A 21,138-nucleotide genomic window follows, 5' to 3' on the forward strand; every position below is an offset into this window, starting at 1 on the left:
TTACTTTTTCTTATGATTATCGTAAATAGAATTTAAGAAAATGGAGGAAACATTGATGGAAACTGACGTTCTCGAAACCATTACCAAGGATGTCGAAGACAGTTTAGTATCAGAGCCTATAATAACCGCCACTGAGGACGTTCTATTCCAGTATCCTACTCTATTTAGCGGTAGAACATTATTAGAACTCTGTAATTCGTCTTGGTCTAGTTCTCCTAAATCTAAAGATGTCCAGCCTTACTTACGAGGTTGTAAATGGTCACCAGATGGCACTTGCTGCCTGTCTGTAGTGAACAACGACGGAGTTCACATTACGGAATTACCTCGAGACCTCTATTCCGAATCGGCGACGGCCAACCGCACTATAGACGTGCTGGACTCCGTAATACACGTGAAAGAGGCAGGATTAGTGTATGATTTTTGCTGGTACCCAAGTATGAATAGCAGTATACCTGAGACTTGTTGGTAAGTTACACAGAAGTAGTATAAAGTGCAGCAAAACATTCCTTATTTTATTGTTGGGCAACAAATCAGAATTAACCATTCCTAATGGTGTGAAAACAATTCTGCTGACCATTTACTAGGTATAGTCTTTCCAAATGTTTTTAGTTTGCGTTCAAGCTCACAAAACAGCCAATGGAAGGAAAGTATTTTATCTTATTACTAGCTGTTAGTCCGTGACTTCTTCTGTGAAGAATCTGTTTATCACTATCCTGTGGGAACTATGCAATTTTCGGAAACTATTCTAAAATGTCCATCTCAAGGTTTCAAACTATATCTATACAAAATGGACATAAACATTATTGGAAATATTGCTATGCACTATACTTAAAAAATTAACATTGAAGTATATATTTTGTCTGATGCACTTGTTTATCATTTGCTCTTAGTACAAACTTTCAAAGTATGGGCTCAAATGGGCTGTTAGTGGTCACTCAAGACAATAAAACTTGTTGTATCATGATTTAAAATGATGTTGAGAGATACATGCAAAAGGTTGTCAATAGTGAGTTTTTTCGCCTGCTGTTGGAACAGATACACTTGTAACTTGTTACAGTGTTTTTCTGCTTTGTAGTAAAAACTACTTATGAATGGAGGTTTTTAAGTTTGTTGGGTTCTTAACATGAATAGGTTCCAGTCAGTCAGACTACTTTTGTATCCATAATATTAGTTTGGAAGTATAGATAATTTTTTGAGAACTCAGATATTGACCTAAACATTAAAGAACTTGGTTAAAATATATATTTTCACTTCTCATGCTCTTTATGGCGAGGGTGGCTATATGAATGTCTTGGGTAAAATGGCTTGTTTTATGCTCTTGTTATACAATTTACTATTTTTTAATTTCAGTTGGTTAACAACAAGGCAGAATGCTCCCATACAGATGTGGGATGCATTTGACGGGTCACTGCGATGCACATATCGAGGCTTCAATCCTGTTGACGAGATGGAACCTGCAGTGACTACAGCATTCACTTTAGATGGTGCTAGGATTATTGCCGGCTATAAAAAAGTTTTAAGAACTTTTGATGTTGAAAGGTAGGTATTTCATAATTATGAATGACAACCATTCACCTTGCTACATTTGTTTCTATACAGAAACCCACCCTCCTCTACTACCACCAACTATCACAAAACCGCGAACTAGATTGACAACTGAAAATGTTACCAGACAACAAAAAAAAAATAGGCATAGGAATATGTCGATATAACCTTGTGTAGACGCGGAATGAAAATTTTTGACACTTGGACTTTATTTTCATAGCTTTAGGCTTGAAAACGACAAAAGTCGAACAAAAAATAATAATAATAATAACGGAAATAGTTCCAAGCAAGACAGGCGGTGGAAGCATTCTACACTTCCACTGAACGTAGATATAGTTTAAATATAGTTAGTGTTTAGTATTGTAACTAAGGGACCCCATACATCCCTGTATTTTTATTATTATTTTTTGTATTTTTTTCTTTAATTGTATATATAGTTTTTAGTATTTTATTTGTAATTATATTATTATGAAAAAATGACTCCAGGTTTCTTACGGCGCATTCTTCTTGGCAATGATGGTCTTTCCGAAAGCGCTGGTAGTTTAAAAAAATGACGTGTAAAAGTGCCCATTGCGGCCTATTTACTGAATAAATCATTTGAATTCAAGCCCATGGCAGTTAAGTCGAATGACATATATGAAATTATTTTGTATTGACTTTTCTTCTAACATCGATATTAAGTTTTTTTTTATATTGATATTGCAGCACTGGTGTAACTGTGGCAACATTTGTGCGTAATGAACTGTCAACAACTTCTCCCCTAGAACGTAGAAGACGCATTAAAAACCTTGCAAGCACTCATGTTGACTTGGCTCTTATAGTCACTTTAATAATCTTGATGAGTCTTTTTATTGAAAAACATCTTAAAACAACAGTAACTATTACTTAGGTATGATACCAAAAGAATGTAAATGATCATATGTCCTTTGCTAATTGTTACGAGTATTACTAAGTACTACTTGTAGTAGGAAACACGCGGACGAAGCCGCGGGCAAAAGCTAGTTAGTTATATTTTGACGGGTTATTTTGTAACATCATTATCATTTTCAGGCCAGGTAGAGACTGTGCTGAACACAAGATTTCATTTCCTGCTTCATGTCTTGCATTGGACAGTAACATAATCGCCGTAGGTTCCTGGAATACTACTATATCCCTATTCAATGTCAATGAAATGGGGACATACAAAAGCATTGGGAAAATGCACGGGCATTCAGGTAAAGCATTTAATCTTTGTTTATAATTTCTGTCCATCTTGAATGAAGGTTTTTCGACTGGCAAAATATCGCTAGATGGCGTTAGTATCGTGAGATCAGTTTGATATTTCTGTCACGCTTGTGATTGGATAATAATTGAATGAGCCAACGGACCTCACAATACAAATGCCATCTAGCGATATTTCGCCTGTCGAAAAGCCCTCATTGCAGTTATTTATCATGTATCCAGAGGCGTCTTTACCTAAAGTGCAGGGTGTGCGTTGCACACGGGCGCAGCAGTGTTAGGGGCGCCGGCCGCGGCACTTTGTACCTACTCCATTTTGACCGCGCGCTTCCTAGATGGCGCTAAAATAATAATTGCACACGGGCGCTACCTAGGCTAAAGACGCCGCTGCATGTATCACATAAAAAGGAAGTAATTGTTTTAATGTATGTTTATATCAAAATAAATGGGTTTACTTGTAGTGTGGTACACCCCGAAATTCAGCAAAAAGCTGCAAATGGTATTAAAAGCGTGAAAATCGGAACGAATGATCTTTAGGCCATACACATCAATTTCATCCGTAGCACGAAAAAAAAAGAAAAAAGGAGAGGAGTTATGACGTTATTTGAATGGGAAAAAAAATTGTTCTGAAACTTATGGTGTGTGTAATCTAATGAAAAGGCTTACTAAGCCGATACTAAAAATATATCACATCATTATATTTCAGTCACTTATTTTAAATTAAAATAAAAAACATTTTCAAAACATACCAAGTTTGGGCTCCTCCAGATATGATACATCATTATTTGTTAAATATACTTAAAATTATATGTAATAGACCCAACCGGCAACCCCAAGAAAGCAATTTAGAAAATATTTACATTTTAACTTTTAACACCAATTGCAGCTTTTTTTATTGTACCGCTAGCACTGTTGATTACAATTTATTGATCCTCCTAGTTAGAATTTTGTGTTAAATAATTTAGTATGTGTACAATATTGGCAACTTAAATGTAAGGCTAGAATTTCAATATATCTGACTTATCTATCGCATTGGGCATGCCTGTAATGATAGATTTAGTTTTGCAAATTATAAATAAATAAATAAATAATCAATTGGTAGTTGCCAGGGTAAAAAATATTATTATTATTATTTATTTTATCAGGCAGGCAGTTATGGGCAACTGATAGGTGCCTATATCCTATAGCTGTTGCTTGGTCAAGGAATATTACCCCCTGTTTCACCATCCATTGATGAAATTTACTTGACGGATAAATGTGATGCCGTCTCTGTTTGTTTTGTTCGAATAGACGGTGACGGCATCACATTTATTTGTCAAATAAAATTAATCAATGGTGGTGAAACAGCGACTTATTGAATTAAATTCGCCGTTAGATTAAGTATCATAAAATATTAGGCATTTTTTTTCTTTTGTCAATCAAACAAAAATACGGTATTTGACAACTGTTGAATTTGCCATATCCTTTATATTATTATAAAAATATAGATATTTTATATAATGTTTAGCAAAGAGAAAAAATAATTCGGTTGAAAATTGAATTTATAGCGATTTTTTGAAAAATCTATTAACCCTTTTTCAGGCATAGTATGTTTCACCGACCACATAAAAAAAGTTTTTAGAGATGCTGAGCATTTGTTAAATTATTAACCCCCGACGCAAAAAGAGTGTTATAAGTTTGACCGCTACGTGTGTGTCTGTCTGTGTGTCTATCTGTGGCACCGTAGCTCTTGAACGGATGAACCGATTTGAATGTGGTTTTTTTATTTGAAAGCAGGTTTGCTAGCGATGGTTCTTAGACATATTTTATCAAAATCGGTTCAGCCGTTTTTGTGATATTGAACTTTTATTTTATAGTTTTTATTATTTTACCTTACCTTTATAAATTAATATTTCACCTTAAAAAACAGTATTCAAGGTTTGTGGTAATTTAATGCTACTCCTGGCCGGGGTGATTATGATTATGGGAACTGTTTCCAAAGCCCTTCTTCTTCTTCTTTTTTTTATTTATTTTCAAGGCGCCATTAGTACAGGTAGGTATTAAAAACTTTTAAAAGCATAACTGTAAGTAATTTAAATTCATCCATATTTTTCTTAAAAATATTTTCCTACTTACTTTTTGCAGACTAAATGAATATGCACGCGTATAAATTTAGAAAACACGCATCAGAAATCCCACAAGCACTGACACTTAAGTCATCGTTAAACTAATCTTATTTGCTGGTTAATCTCTAAAAAGGACATAGGTTACAATAACACTAAAGATATTTCCTATAAATACATATAGTTTTATTTGAACCGTTACATATCGCTACACATCTGCACCAACAGGCATAGAGCATAAAGAGTGATATGATAAATAAATACATTTTTCACTTCTCATGCTCGTAAAGTTGGTATTAATGCTGGATCTAGGCGACATAAAATTTATTATTATGCTCTAGTGCATAAAGTAAACTCTTAGTCTAAGACTAAGGCAATCAGGTGTAAACAGCCACAAACAAAGCGAAGTTTGTTCTATATATTTTTAGGTATTTAAAACTAAAAAATCAATCAAATCAATCAAAATAAATCAATAAAACAGAAAAATATAATGAATATAATTACAGTAATGCATGAACAATAAAAGGTACATAGTAAGTGAACAATTGTTTCCACTGTTGCTATTTCATTTCCCCGCCGTCGATGTGAAAAGCAGAGTGTAAAACTCGAGCATTAAGTACCGGCTCGGGTGGCTATATGAACGTCTCAGATAAAATGGTTCATTTTATGCTCTTGTTGCACAATCTACTATTTTAACGTTAATATTAACGGCGCCTTGAACAGGGTTATTTGGCAAGAAAAAAATAATACATTTTCCAATATTTTCTGATAAGTAGTCTACCTGACGGAAAATGATTTTTTTTTTAAAGGAAGATAGTCCATTAGTGACTTGTCGCTGATACCCTTTCTTCTCTTGGATAGAAATATCTTAGAGTGACGGTATCAATCAAGCATAGACATGTTAAGCACAGTAGTATCCAGAAATGGACAACTAGGATTCAATACCTTGTAGCTCACCATTCATGGACAAGAACCAATAATGGTATACAGAGCACATAGAGTAATTCTCGTGTTACATGTTCGTTCAGTACTACTATAATATCAGAAAAAAAGCTTGTATTAATAAAAAACCGGCCAAGAGCGTGTCGGACACGCCCAAAATAGGTTTCCGTAGCCATTACGAAAAAAATAAGTAATATTGTTCTAAGGATTTCGTATTTTATACGGAATCTTCCAAGTTTAGGTAGGTATATTTTATACCTTAGGCTGCTATTTACTCGAAACTACTATTAATTCTCAAGCAAACTTAGTCGTTATAGTTTTCCTTGAAAGTTTGATATACTTGCTACCATTCTGAATTTTTTCAAAATTTTCCACCCACCGGTTTAGATTTTAGAGGAGGGGGGGGGGCGCTCGATTTTAATGAAAATTTGCAATTAATAAAGTTGCATATTTTGCAAACAAATCACTGAATCGAAAAATCGTTTTAGCAACCCCCTAATGATTAAAAGACCTATCCAACGATACCCCACACTACAAGGTTGGATAAGAAAAAAAATTACCCCCACTTTACGTCTACGAGAGGTACACTAAAAAATTTTTTTTTTAAATATTTATTGTACTGTACCATTTTGTCGGCATAGTTTACATACATATTCGTGCAAAATTACAGCTTTCTAGCATTGATATTCCCTGAGCAAAGCCGCGGACGGACGGACAGACACAGACAGACAGACATGGCGAAAGTATAAGGGTTCCGTTTTTGCCATTTTGGCTCCGGAACCCTAAAAATGAGATCATCTAATTAAACTATCTATCTAATAAAAACTTGCTCTTTCCTGCATTTCAGGCGGCGTAACTCATATGAAATTTACACCGGACGGTCTAAAGCTCGTGTCAGGAGCTCGCAAAGATCACAGACTGTTAGTTTGGGACATCCGATACTATCGCAAGCCACTGAACATATTAAACCGGATAATGGATACCAACCAGAGGGTGTATTTTGATGTGTCCCCGTGTGGCAAGTATCTTGTCACAGGAGGTACAGATGGCATTTTGAAGGTGTGGGATGTGGACAATGTAAACTGGAAATCAGCTTTGGATGTCACGGATGTCGAAAGGGATAATGTAACATTTAAGGTAGGTGTAGCTAGTGGCGGGCTGTTTTCCGCAACTCGACAACTTAGGGCGCCTATTTTGCGTGATCGGCTGTAGGCCTAGCTCCTGGAGGGAGCCTAGTAGACCCTTCACGTTGCCGTCGACTTCCTGGGTGACCCTGGTGATCCGAGGTACCCTGTGGTTCGCCACGCCAGAACATTCCAGTAGGATGTGGGAACCAGTCTCTTCTCCCTCCATCTTAGAGCAACGCGGGCTTGCTACAGGAAGGGAGTAGCCTTAGCGGTAGATTACCTTTAAAATAGTTCTGACGTTTGTTGCGGGGGGAAATGTGCACACAAGTGCAGTTCTGCACACTTACATGCACAAACAAAACTGCCAACTGACTGTAATGACGACGTAAACACATAAATAATCCAACAATACACTAATAATTCGTGTACAGATGACTCAAAACTCACACATTGACAGTAACATCACTAAGTTCTTCATCGGCGAAAACTCGGATTTATCGCTTGACCGATCTGAAATTTGTACGGAATAACAAATTCCCATCAGTTAAATTAATCAATAGGAGTAAAGTATAAATTTCTTTTTTTTTCAGTTTCCTCTCCACAAAGACTGCTGCAATAGTGTATCAATACACCCATTTAGGCCGATTCTCGCTACAGGCTCCGGCCAGTATCATATCAAAGATCCTATTCAAGACGAAGATGGAACCGAAATTAATGGACTCAGTGAAGACTTGAAATATTCGTGCCACCCTGAAAACAGTTTGGTGTTTTGGTGGATTGGTGATGTTCCTGAGTTACCGTTATAGTAAAAAATATTATGTTATAAGAGTTATATAAATAGCTTATTTTTACAGTTTTACTATTATTTCACCCTTTTAGCGGTTGAGATCTGTATCAATATCTGTCACAGCGGAGCGTGCAAAAATATCCGACATGTTCTACCTGACCTAAAAATAGGTACCAGATATTTATGCACGTTTTGTTTATCAGATATTGGCGCTGCTGACTGAACAATGATCCTTATGACTAGGCTATTAGAAAACGGTTTTGTATGCCACGGCTATAATAATAATAATAATTAACCTCTTTATTCAGACAATTAAATAGTCCATAGACTTGTGTGAGCAACCTTTGCAGCCTAACATTTTGGTAGTACAGCGCGGGTCGCGGGTGCTGCTGCGGAGAGTGCAGCGAGGCTTCAGCATGGCAAGTATTCAGAGCTCAAGAACAATTACGACTTTGTACCTATAGCAGTCGAGACTGCTGGGCCGTGGTGTGTTGAAGCAAAGCGTTTCATTAGGGATCTGGGGCGGCGTATGAGGGACAGGGGCGGCGACCCGCGGTCCGGTTCTTATCTGGTGCAGCGTATATCTTTAGCGATTCAGCGGGGCAATGCGGCAAGTATTTATGGTGCGTTTGGGTCTGAATTGCATCGGTCCGGGGATTGCTTTGGGATTTAGGTTAGACTAATGAGGAAGCATGTTGCGGATCTACAATTTGTTTTGTAATAGTCCATGTTGTTAGTTATAAACGCATATTAAAATTATTAATTTATTAATTAGGTACCTATTCTAGTTACATATTCAATTCAATTCAATTCTTGAAAGTAGGTATAACTCCATCGATACCATCGATGATTCCGCGAATGTCGAGGTCGGAAAAGACACTACCTATCAGTTTAGCCGATGTTCGGTAGTAGTTAGTTACATATTAATTAATTTATTGCAACCACGTGCTGGTTAAGCTATATCTGTATGTAAACGTTTATTTAAATACTAGCCGTTGCACGGGACTCCGTTCGCATAGTATTCGTTTACCGCTATCCCGCGGGAACTGAGCCAGAATTTGATAAATGGAGGGCCGGCTATTAAAACCATGAATATACCTAAGGTAAGTATATAATTTATTGAATTTGGCGTTACTTTGCGGAGATCCATATCAATAAACAATAATTTTGCTCACCCGCGACGCAACAAATGTGTGTTCATGCAACTCCTCCACCTCCACGTTATAAGAACACACACAAACCCCACTATCACCACCACCACACTACACTGACGCGTTTCGAACTCACCCATAGCTCATCCTGAGAGCAACAACCGTTTACCATTTTATCGTCTGTAGCATTTGTATGTACGTACATAATAGTCTAACAGTTGTATGAAAACACATTTGTTGCATAAACATGGCTATCATAAGGTCGCGGGTGAGCAAAGTAATGGCTCCTAAGGTATACATGAAGCCGTAATGGCATAGTGGTTTAACCTATTGCCTCTCAAGCATAGGGTCGTGGGTTTAATCCCGGGCTCGCACTTCTGAGTTTTTCGGAATACCTATATGTGCGAAATTGTACATTCGAAATTTACCACGAGCTTTGCGGTAAAGGAAACATCGCGAGGAAACCTGCACAAACCAGCGAAGCAGTTCAATACTGTGCGTGTGTGTGTAGTTCCCAATAACAAAATTCTTTTATGTAACAATATATTATGGAATAAAAATATTTTTTGTGAAATGTATGTTTGTGTATGTAAACTCCTAATTGTACAAACGTAAAGAAACAAACACAATTATTTAGCATGCATTAAGATACAATAAATGTAAATGTATGCTTTACGGTGAAGGAAAACATCGTGAGGAAACCTGCACAAACCTGCGAAGCAATTCAATGGTGTGTGTGAAGTTCCCAATCCGCACTGGGCCCGCGTGGGAACTACGGCCCAAGCCCTCTCATTCTGAGAGGAGGCCTGTGCCCTGCAGTGGGACGTATATAGGCCGGATGATGATACATTTTTATTAGGGACCTTCAGCTGTTTTGGAACCCCGAGAAGGTAAAGACAGATTATCTTATAGGTATAAATCACATTAGGTAGTTATAGTAAGTAAATTAGTGGTGCACTAAACCGTGGCCCGCGGGAGTACCCTCGTTATGTCTCACATGAATCACATTTCTGCCGCTGAGACAATAAATTCTCCTTACGATACGACCTTTTGGTCATAGTTGATATACAAGTCTCGGATATGAAAAAGTAATAAGATGCTTATTAAGACAACAAGTTTTCGAAGCTTCTCAACTTATCTCTTGACGCATTTCATTTATTATTATATTACTATTATATTTAGCCTATTACTGTCCCACTGCTGGGCAAGGGCCTCCTTTCATTTATAACTAGCTTATGCCCTTGGTAATACGTCATGCTTGTTTTCAGACAAAGTCCATATCGTATAAGTTTACATGACTGACTTATTGACTATGTTAGTTATTTAGTAGTTAGACATATGAACACTAGAATTATATCAATCTATACTCAGCGACACAAAATTTGGCCCACTCTATACAAAATTCGAGTACTGCCTTTTCGCAACGTAACGTTTGGCAACCTGTTTCATTTCGCAACTTTTCATTTCGCAAACTCTAAAACTGTAAATATTTCAGGATTAATTTCAGGGCCATCGTGTAGAACCCTTTAGGTTAGGTTAGGTTAGGTTAGTTTTATAAAAATCCTGAAATATTTACAGTTTCAGATATATTAAACAGTTGGGAAATGAAAAGTTGCGAAATGAAACAGGTTGCCAAACGTTATTCGTCGAAACATTAGTAAACCACAAAATTACCTATTATTTCATACATTTGAGGGCCAAATTTTTTGCCGCTCAGTATATAATAGAGTCTATGTGAACAGAGTACTCATCGCATAGGCAGGGTCAGTCCAAGTTAGCTGCAGGAGTCTGCTAGGGACTGTCGCGCACCCGATAATAATTCAAAGAGGTACGGTCACTATCGCTAATTTTGGACCCATTTCGTAAAAAGGTCCTTTGAATTGTCATACAAAATGAAAGATATTCGACCTTAAGTGGGTCCTAAATTAACGATCGTGACTGTACTTCTCTTGCGAAGAATTCCACCAAAGCTTATCCTCGCCTCCGCAAACATTCCCGATGCACTGCACCAGCATGGCAGTCCCATCAGCATCCTGAATCCATTTAGACGTGAATTCTTAATTATTAGTTTAAAGAGTCGCTTTCGTAGGTCCCTGTGTACACGTGTGCATATAAATATCTGATAGTACGACTATTTCTAGGGCCGGAAGGACGTGTCAGATATTTTTGCACGCTCCGCATCGTGACCGACTGTGGACTTTTTTATTTTACAGAAAATGTCATAGTGACAACGCATTGCCTGACGAGGGAAATTACTATGGCACTTGAAAAACGTTTTACTGCAAGTCGAGAATCAAAATATGTATCTACCTACTCTGTCACCGTAATAGGTAGGCTTACAAATTTGACACCATGATGCTAAGTACTAAAATTTTAACCCAATTAAGCATTAAAAGGCTTCGTTGTTCAATGAATTGAAGACTGAAAATACAGTTAACAAAAACTTATTATTACACTAAGCGACGTCTATACACATAATTTACGAAGAAAATTAAAGTCTTATCCGGCGAAAATTACCTACTGACCGAAAGTTGTCAAAAGCCAGGCAATTAAAAATAATAGATCGTCGATATTGAATCAGATGGAGCATTTTCCGCATGATCGCAATCTATAGCGGCCCTATATTTTATTGTCCTGCGAAATTCTCGCCTACCTACTGGTCCCGAATTCGTCACCCCTGCAGACGTAGGTGCCGCGATAAAATCTGGATTCCTCAGCAGAACATATAGATAATGGGTATAAACGTAATAAAACGATGGTTCGAGCTATACTTATCTCCCTTAATCAAATTGGTTATAAATCTTACAGCTGAGAAATATTTTATCCAAGCTATGTCTATGTCGGCGGCCGATCATAAAATCCGCCAGATCACGAAATTCTTAGGCATATCGTGAGATGGTGCCATTTCATGAATTGGCTAAGGAGGGACATCCGCTATATCGTTCAAAACTCACCGTTTAACGATTTGCCTAGTGACGTTTAGACAGATCATGAAATACCTACCTAGGCATATCATAAAACGTCGCCATTTCATGATTTGGCCAGTTTAGACAGATCACAGTGACCACCGCCATATCGGTTCTGGCTGATCGACGGCCGCTGCCGCGGCACGTTCGCTTCGCTCGCTTGGCTCGTGCGTTGTGGTCACAACTATACTAACCACTCCTCGCTTCGCTCGTCGTACCTAAATTTTTATTTTTTTCGGCATATCACGACGTGCCCGGTATAAAGCTAGGAATTTCGACGAATGCGTTGCTCTAATCGATCTGCCGTATTGTTTCTCAGGCACATCATGATATGCCTAGCCAACTTTTAGGCATATCATGAAATGGCGCGCGCCTAGGTATTTCGTGATCTGGCGGATTTTTACGATCGGCCGCCGACATCTATTTAACGCAAAAAAATCATCTTGGTTATAAAGGCGAGTGGCTTTAAGGTTCAAGGTAATGTTAACGTGGCAAAAACTGATGTCTATTATAGCAAAACGGTCGTAAGAAATTGACCAGCGTTTGCAATTGACGGGAAAGTGAGAGCACAGGTAATTTAATGCGGAAGAAAATGCGGAAATCCTTAGCTTTTTCCAGTGGCGTAGATTTTCTATGACAAATTATGTTCCACTAACTCAGGACTTTGCCCACAGGGCATCTAAATGAAATAATATTTCATGCCTAGGCCGTTCTCGTGCCGTTACATGATCTCCCCGGTCTCAAAGTCACTTTAAATGTCCTCAATTGTACTTATTCGGAAACTTTACAAGAACCTAAAGTTACGTCGTACTCTCTTGGGGATTCTCAGCATTTGCCGAGTAATTCATTAATGAATAATTAACGTCCAAACTTAAGTTTACGACTGTCCTGTCCATTTTCCTGACTCACAGCCGGGAGTTGTTAAACCGAGGTATTTAACGTAGCTTTATGACTCGAAATAAACGTTAAATTTTGTATTATTATCTACATTTTCTTGTCAATTTAGCGTTGAAATTAAGGTAATATCCAGTTGGGTTTGATAAAAGGGATAAATTAAAATGATAGCTAAACGTTAAAAATGAATTCACAATTACGTTTTCAATAGAAAATAATGAATGTATTCAAACGTTCGATCGTAAAGAAAATGCACAGAGCGTTTCCGAAGACAAAAGAAATCAACGTAACTGCGTCACAGACAGATGAAATTGTACTTCATTACACAAAAGACTGTGCAAACCATCACGGGGAGTTCTAACGATGTTTGAATTGAATGGGGATTGTTTTCGGAGGCAGATACTCTACACCGCGTTGGGCGAACAATCGAATGTGCTTCGAGTTGTCTATCAATAAATTTGGAATGGTTTATTAAGAACATTCAGGTAAACTCGGCTTTGTTCAACAGAATTTCGACGAGCAAAGTTCGATACAATGTACCTAAATAAGAATCAATACCTTGTAGCACTACTAAGTACGTTATTTATTTTATTATTTGCCAGATAAATAAATGTAGAGTACGAAATTAAATGAGGTCGCTACATTTTTCCTCTCACTTTTTTGATGTTAAATCAAATACTTGAACATGACATCAATATCGTATGTAAATTTCAGTTCTTTTTCATCCGTTTTCTATTATAAATAAATAAACTATTTAATGTATTCGTGTACTATACCTAATATTAATAGCCGTGGCCTAATAGCCGTGGTGGCCTAGTGGTTTGACCTATCGCCTCTCAAACAGAGGGTAGTGGGTTCAAACCCCGGCTCGCACCTCTGAGTTTTTCGAAATTCATGTGCGGAATTACATTTGAAATTTACCACGAGCTTTGCGGTGAAGGAAAACATCGTGAGGAAACCTGCACAAACCTGCGAAGCAATTCAATGGTGCGTGTGAAGTTCCCAATCCGCACTGGGCCCGCGTGGGAGCTACGGCCCAAGCCCTCTCATTCTGAGAGGAGGCCTATGCCAGCCGTGGGACGTATATATAGGCTGAGATGATGATGATGATGATACCTAATATTATCTACGGTTCAAGTAGACATCTACTAAGTAAATACCCACTAAGGCCTTCTCAGAGGCGGCGTGGCGCAGGCAACGTGGGTTATTTTATCATCAGCCAGAAGACGTCCATTGCTGATCAAAGGGAGGCCTTAGACTGCCATAATGAACGACACCGGTTGCCCGCAACTCTCACGATGTCATTCATCAGTCCGCCCTACTGGGACGCCTGCCAACGCTTCGTCTTCCGTTCGTGGTCGCCACTCGATGTCTTTTCTCCCCCATCATCATCCGGGCTAGACCTTATCCCATCTACTTGGGGTCGGCCTTCCTTGTCCGCAATTTCCACTTCGCACAATCATGTGCCGTGCTCGCGTCCAGTTTTGCTTCTTTGAGGTTTTTCTCGACCGTCGTCAGCCAAGTGGAGGGTGGTCTTCAACGTCCTCGCTTCGTCACTGGAAAATTTAGGGCAAGCTACGATGTCTTTTCTCCCCCAAAAGTTTAAATCTGTTCTTCGAGCGATGTGGTCCGCCCATGGCTACTTCAACTTGGATATCTTTCCAGCTATGTCGTATGTTGTGTGCTTCATGTAGGTAAAGAAGCTTAATTAGGTATAGGTATTAACTAAGTAGGTAAGTACTAAGTTTGAGAAACGGTAATTTAGGTGTTAAGGATTGTTATGATTGGTTTCTTCTTTTAAAATTAACTTTGCTATGTCTCATAACATGTCTATAGCTCGAAATAATGTTAATAAATTAATAATACATATTTAGGTACGTACTACCTCTGTGTCTAGATGTTATACCGTTCCCGTCGAGACGGCGGCGACCGCACTCGTACGTGAGTTCCCAGATTAAAGAAAGACATCGATAAAACAGTGTCTGTTCTGCACCTATACACCTAGAGATGCCTAATGTAAGATTTAATTTCGTTGCAAGGAAATCGACCTGGTAACCATCTGACGCAGGGTAATAGTATTTAATGGCAGTGATGTTTAATGTTCACGGAACTAGTACGTACTGAATTAAAGGTTTAAAAAAAATTGAATGTGTTGAGTTGTAAATGGACAAAAGAAAAAACGTAAAAGTAGGGACAGAACGTTCTACTTAGCTCAAACAAAATAGTGATAAGTCAAGTTCAAGAAAGAAACAGCTAATTCTTTGTCCTCTTTCCTCCATTATATTCATCTGTACCAAAGTATAATCAATCAACGATTTCTTTTACCACCATAAGGTTCAAAGTCTCAGTCACAAGTCGCGGTAGCCCAGTAGTTTGACCTCTCAAGCAGAGGGTTGTGGGCTCGAACCCGGGCTCGCACCACTGAGTTTTTCGCAATTGATGTCCGAAATTACTTTGAATTTACTGTGACCTGTAACGGTGCCGTGAGGAAAGAAATTCTATGGTATTATGTGAAGTTTCCAAACCGCACTGGGCTCGCGAGACATGGGGCTGGTGGATATTATACACGTGGCGAGTTGTCGTTCGTTGTGGCGTTCTAAGGGGGAGGCCTTTGTTCAGAAGTGGGTGTCTTCTGACTGCAGTGTGAAGTATATGTATATTGTATAATATAGGCCGATGTGATGTGATGTGGTCACTTGTAAATCAATTGGACACAGCATTATTTTTTGGGGTTCCCTTTATCTTGCATAATATCGATTCTCCGAAATACACTTCGCATAACAGGTATCTCATATTTTTTTAGCCGAATGATACTTTTGCATAATCATAACTTTGCATAATTATCAGTTCGAATAATAGTCATTTCTGAGAATATTAAATAACAGAACACTCTTATCGCCGAATTACTTCTGCAGATTTTTAAATAGCAGAACATTAGTATCGCCGATTTTTATATGGCATAATGGCATAGCAAAATACTAGTTTGGAGTATTGTATTTTCACGGAATTTTAAATAGAGCTGAATTTAACATGGCGTAATGTAATGACATACGAGTAGTTAAAGGAACTAACAGCTACCATAAGAATGGGTTAAGGTTAAAGTAAGGCCAGCAAAGTAAGTGCTGTAACAGCAGCAGGTAAAGCGCCAGAACAGAACAGCAGCTACATAGTATACCACATATACCACAACAGCACGCGAGCCGAGCGAGCGAAGCGAGCGTGCCGCGGTAGCGGCTGGCGAAGCGCCAGAATTTTACTGCTGACAATAAATTACTTTTTCACCTCAGCACCTCAAACAGGCAGGTTTTGCTATGAGAAATCAGTGAGCAAAATCGCATTTTGCTCACTCCGTGAGACAAAGTAACTTTAATTATTTTTTTTAAATGCTGAGTACAGTGTTGGGTCTACTCACTGAATTCTAAATATTTGAACTTTACTTTGATCTGTCATTTCACTTCAACTCGAAAAAAGCAAGAGATAGGATCAAATTTGTCGATTACAAACTTAAATTAAATGTTTGGTATTAAAAATATATCGAAATATTTCCAAAATGTAAATTATCCCGATCTTTTAATAAAGTATGCAACCTCGTTGCACGAAAGCCGCTTCTCTTGTTTTTTCTTTATAAAAGAATTCCGTATACTGCCTCTACAGTATAATTATTATTTGTTAAATTGAATGATTTTTTAACAAATCTATTTATCTTTATGCAATAGAAATCTTAATAAAAATCATATTTAAGGTTTAATTGTTCAACCTTTTCAATTACCCCGAGATGAGGCTTTTTGCAGTATTAAAAAATAAGTGTGACATTAGTACAAGAAGTTAAGATTGCATGTTATGAGTATGCGATTTGTATTGTAGCTACTGGACTCTTTTTATGGTTTTAAATGTAATTATTATATTTGATAATAATCGGATTCTATTTTAAAAAAATGTGTTTGTTTTGTAAACAGGTAGGTATATGTGGTTTTATTCTTATGTTACATTTAAATTATGTTCTCGCTGCTGAGGTGAAAAATTGTATGTGTCACACGAGACCAAAGTTTTTTAGCATCTCGTGTATTTCAATCCCTTGCTGATCTCAGGATTCTAACCTAGAATCACTCGCTGACGCTCGTGATTCAATTATAGAATCCTTCGCTTACTCGGGATTCAAAATCAACACTCGCAACAAAACAACTTTGCTCTCTTGTTGCACAAATAACTATTTGTTATCCTTATACAAAGTAATATTATGAGATATGTCTTTCTGCGTAGCAACTATTCGAACGTATTAATATTATTCTCATCGATATTATGTGATTAATATTCTGCTTTACAAAATTATGAGAAATGATAGTATGAGAAAAAATATATGCGAAAAGTAATTCGGTGATATGATGATTCTGTTCAAGGTTGTTATGAGAAACGAAATTATGAGATTCGATTTTATGCACCATATTAGTGAACCTATTTTTTGATGTAGTCATAAACTGTCATCAAAAATGATAAATCACTTGGGCAACTGCACAAGCGCTTTTAACACAGTTTGTTAAGACAAACAGTGACATCAACATCCTTATCGGTTAAACCAAAGAGGGTCGACTTAATTTAATATTCAAGTAAGGCTTTGAACTTGTTTACGCCATTAGAGAACTTCCAAGAGATTTGGAGGTTACAGAATACAAACCTTTTCACCCCTTTAGAATTATCTGTTCCCTTTCCACTTAAGCGGGCAGCCAAATGAAGTCAACCTTGAAATTAAACGCTTCGTTAGATAACGGACGGTTTTATTTAATTAGCCTGTGGCAATTTACCTACACCTTAGTCGTTTCCAAATTTTGTCGAACTAAGGCTGCGTTTCCAGCAGAGATGTGTGAGGAATGTGTTTTCATGAACCAATATACGCTTCATTTACATCTTCGCACAACAGCTCTAGTGGAAACAGCTGAGCGGAGGAGCGAGTATAGGTGAATGAAGCGTTTCTATTGGTTCATAAAAAAAAATTCCTCGCAATCGGAACGGATCCTTGCACATCTCTGGTGTAAATGCAGCCTAAGGGTTGAGTAAACAGGAGCCTATGTTAACCAAATCCACAGCAGACGAAGTGGTCAACGACTTCGGTCTGCGATTTTTATTGTAGGCACGATACTCGTTAGAAATGGAGGCACGTTCGTAGTAGGGTTACGGAGCTACGGAGCTACGACACGCTACGAGCAGCTAGCTAGTTAAGTTTGTCGGAAGTATTCTGCTCGCCAAGAGTTGATAGTAGTATGTTCATGTAATCATTACATTGTAATCTGTTTTATATCAAAGTCAAAGTCAAAGTATTTATTGTGTGTTACAGGTAATATATTACACAGGTGTTATGATATATATACGTTTCTCTGTAATATGTCAATACGACATACAATTTATCTTAACGACTATATTATGCAGGATCTAAATATCATATCGTAGGTGCGCCTGCTGCTTCGTAGAGATAAATAAAGACTGATAGTTTTCCTTTTTTACAAGCTTTTATTTAGCTTCACCTGTCCCGTTGTCTGTGTCTGTCTGTCTGTAATCAAATCTTTCAAGTTAAATTCGACCAACTTCAGTAGTTGTATTGACTTAAAATTTGGTATACTTATGTATCTGTCGTGAGGAAACCTGCACAAACCATGCGAAGCGATTCAATGGTTCATGCGAGGTTCCCAATCCGCACTGGGCCCGTGTGGGAACTATGGCCAAGTTCTCTTGTTCTGAGAGGAGCCTGTGCCAGCAGTGGGACGTATATAGGCTGGGATGATGATATGATACTTATGTAAATTGCGTGCCAGTACAATAATCTGGTAGTGACGCGCCAGGATCGTCTCCGCAGGACGGAACTCTTCAGCGGTTAATGGCATCGACTTGAAATCTGGAGTGCATATGTAGTCGGGTGACAATACAAGTGCAGTCAACAAAAGTACAGTCAGCATAAATAAGCTGTATTAAAATGTTTTTTTTCCCAAAACTTATTAATGGACAAGATAAGTAAGTAAACAAGTAACTAACATTACAACATAACATAAAACATTTTGTTGAGATAAATAAAAACTATTCTAAGGGACAGGTATAATAAGGAAATATATATAAAAAAGGGAATTATTTACAGTAAAATATGAATAGGTAGTCGAAAAATCACTCGTTGAAGTAACAATGGGCAGGCCATATAGCACGGTGAAGAGATGGCCGTTGGGGCCGAAAAGTTCTCGAGTGAGGCCGCGGATCGCCAAGCGCAGCGTAGGACGTCTACCAACAAGATGCGACGGATGACCTAGCTAGTTAAATCCGCGGGTTCACGTTGGATGCAGGCCGCTGCGAACCGAGGCAACTAACTGGAGGTCTATGGCGGAGGCCTATATCCAATAGCGAACGTCCTACGGCTGAGATGATGATGGCAATGTAGGGTAGAAAAATAGAAATTTAAATTTAATCACACGGTAATAGCTTAGTAAGTTATATAATTAGTAGGCCTGTACTACGAAGTCCAAAATTCGAACTTGGATCTTGCCGTCCCGCTGACATTTATATTATTATACGAGAGTGAGAGGGACAGCACGACATGATCTTCGATTTTCGAAAAACGTAGTAGCCCCCCTGCTCGTGACCGTGCCCGAAGCAATGTGCCTCTGTTTCTAAAACGGGCTGGGCAAGTCAAATCCGCGCCCTATGTGTGTATTTTTACTGCTATATTATTTAGGTTTCGGCTCTTTTCATTATGCGTATACTTTTACTAGGCAATCATGAAGCGATATGGCGGATGTCCCTTAGCCGATTCATGAAATGGCGCCATTTCACGATATGCCTAGGAATTTCGTGATCTGGCGGATTTTACGATCGGCCGCCGACATATACATGTCACGGACGGACACGGGAACAAACGAAACACATATTTGTATTTATAAAACCCAATCAACGAGGCATAAAATTTAAATTGCAAAATATATGGAACTTGTTTCATATCTTTAGATCAAAGGCATCAAGGGCCCTTCGTTACTGTTGAGTGCTTTGTTAACGTTCGGTTGGTTTTTTTTTCTCTTATTATTTTCAAGGACCTGCCTATATTACCAAGATGTTTCGGATCAGTAAAGCTTTACTTGTTATTTGTTTTGACCCAGTAATAAACTTAAAAACAACTTTTGTTTGACATTGTTTCATCATCATCATCATGATCGTCATATCCGCCGTAAGACGTCCACCAACGAGGTGGACGGATGACCTGGTTAAAGCGTGCAGTTTCACGGTGGATGCGAGCTGCTTCAAACTGAAACTTTCTTTATGAAGAAATGTTTTTTTTTGCATTCCTTTACACATTTTGCGGTAACCGTATAAGGCGGTAACACTGACAGTGTTACCGCATGGTTGGGTGTGGCTCACCAGTTTGTTATGAATATTGATGCATACAAACGATGGCCCGTTTCTACTATAATATAAGGATGAATACTTCACTTGAAAGATAAAGTACTTGTATCAAAAGTTGACGCAAATAGTTATCGTATGCATCAATATTCATAACACACTGGAACGGGCGGACAAAATGCTTGTGAGCCAGACCCGGTTACTGCAAACTAAGACAACCGTGTTGAACATGTGTTACCACAATATTATTTCATAGAAAAAGAAAATTGATTTTTTACGGTACTTATGTAAGTACGAGAATTTACGGTATCTAGGCCAATTTTTTTATCATCTATTCATTCTTATACTAACATTATAAATGCGAAAGGGAGTATGTTGTTTGTTACGCTTTCACGCGTACAGTACTCAGCCGATCGTGATGAAATCTTGTACGGAAGTGGTTTGAGACCTTGAGAAAGACAAAGAATAATTTTTATGCAGAAAAAAAAAGTTCTCTAGCGGGCGCAAGGAAGTCACGGGCAACGGCTACTACATTGTAAAAGAGGAAACAAAAATATAAATACCTACAATATTTTCCAGTTTTTGAACAATTAGGTGAACACCTTATTAGGGCGAGTGATTCATTATTACGGGCGCACAGTTTTAATTAGGGAGTTGTCTAACAGTAATTAATTTGTTGTCTGAGAACTGCGAAGATGATGCACGTTCATATAGGCCTAACTCAGTTGGTAGTTGAAATTGAATACTTTAAGGACTTACACTGGGTCAAAATTCTTTTCGTTGCTTAAATTGTTTCTGGTCAAAACAGTGGTCACTGTCACGACATTAATTATGTCTTCTAACTAAACAAAGAAAAATGTGTGCCATTGTTTGTCTTTCTCGTGGAACTAATATTTAACTAGAGGAAAACTAAAAAAAAACCCATCAAAACAAAAACTACTCTGTCCCTTTTTTTCGGGGACAAACACAAGACAATGAAAATAATTTTGACCTACACCTATACAATACAAACAATACAATAACTCTTTATTGCACACC

At 38.0% G+C, this 21,138-nt stretch overlaps 1 protein-coding gene across 1 annotated transcript; it reads left to right on the plus strand.

The window, feature by feature from the left end:
* Positions 1-7,766, plus strand: LOC141429731 (telomerase Cajal body protein 1 homolog). The gene is made up of 5 exons (XM_074090214.1): positions 1-465; positions 1,351-1,539; positions 2,596-2,759; positions 6,655-6,944; positions 7,525-7,766. Exons 1-5 carry the CDS (start codon positions 41-43, stop codon positions 7,738-7,740), a joined length of 1,284 nt encoding a protein of 427 aa, XP_073946315.1. The 5' UTR covers positions 1-40; the 3' UTR covers positions 7,741-7,766.
* The last annotated feature ends 13,372 nt before the right edge of the window (positions 7,767-21,138 follow it).

This window comes from Choristoneura fumiferana, chromosome 7 (genome assembly GCF_025370935.1).
Source record: "Choristoneura fumiferana chromosome 7, NRCan_CFum_1, whole genome shotgun sequence".
Taxonomy (NCBI): Eukaryota; Metazoa; Arthropoda; class Insecta; order Lepidoptera; family Tortricidae; genus Choristoneura; species Choristoneura fumiferana.

What these genes read in the sequence shown, in the direction of transcription:
- LOC141429731 (XM_074090214.1), top strand. Translation starts at nt 41, where the DNA reads ATGGAGGAAACATTGATGGAAACTGACGTTCTCGAAACCATTACCAAG. An exon ending in AGAACTTTTGATGTTGAAAG is followed by an intron (nt 1,540 to 2,595) that starts GTAGGTATTTCA and finishes TATCATTTTCAG; the next exon opens with GCCAGGTAGAGACTGTGCTG. An exon ending in GAAAATGCACGGGCATTCAG is followed by an intron (nt 2,760 to 6,654) that starts GTAAAGCATTTA and finishes CCTGCATTTCAG; the next exon opens with GCGGCGTAACTCATATGAAA.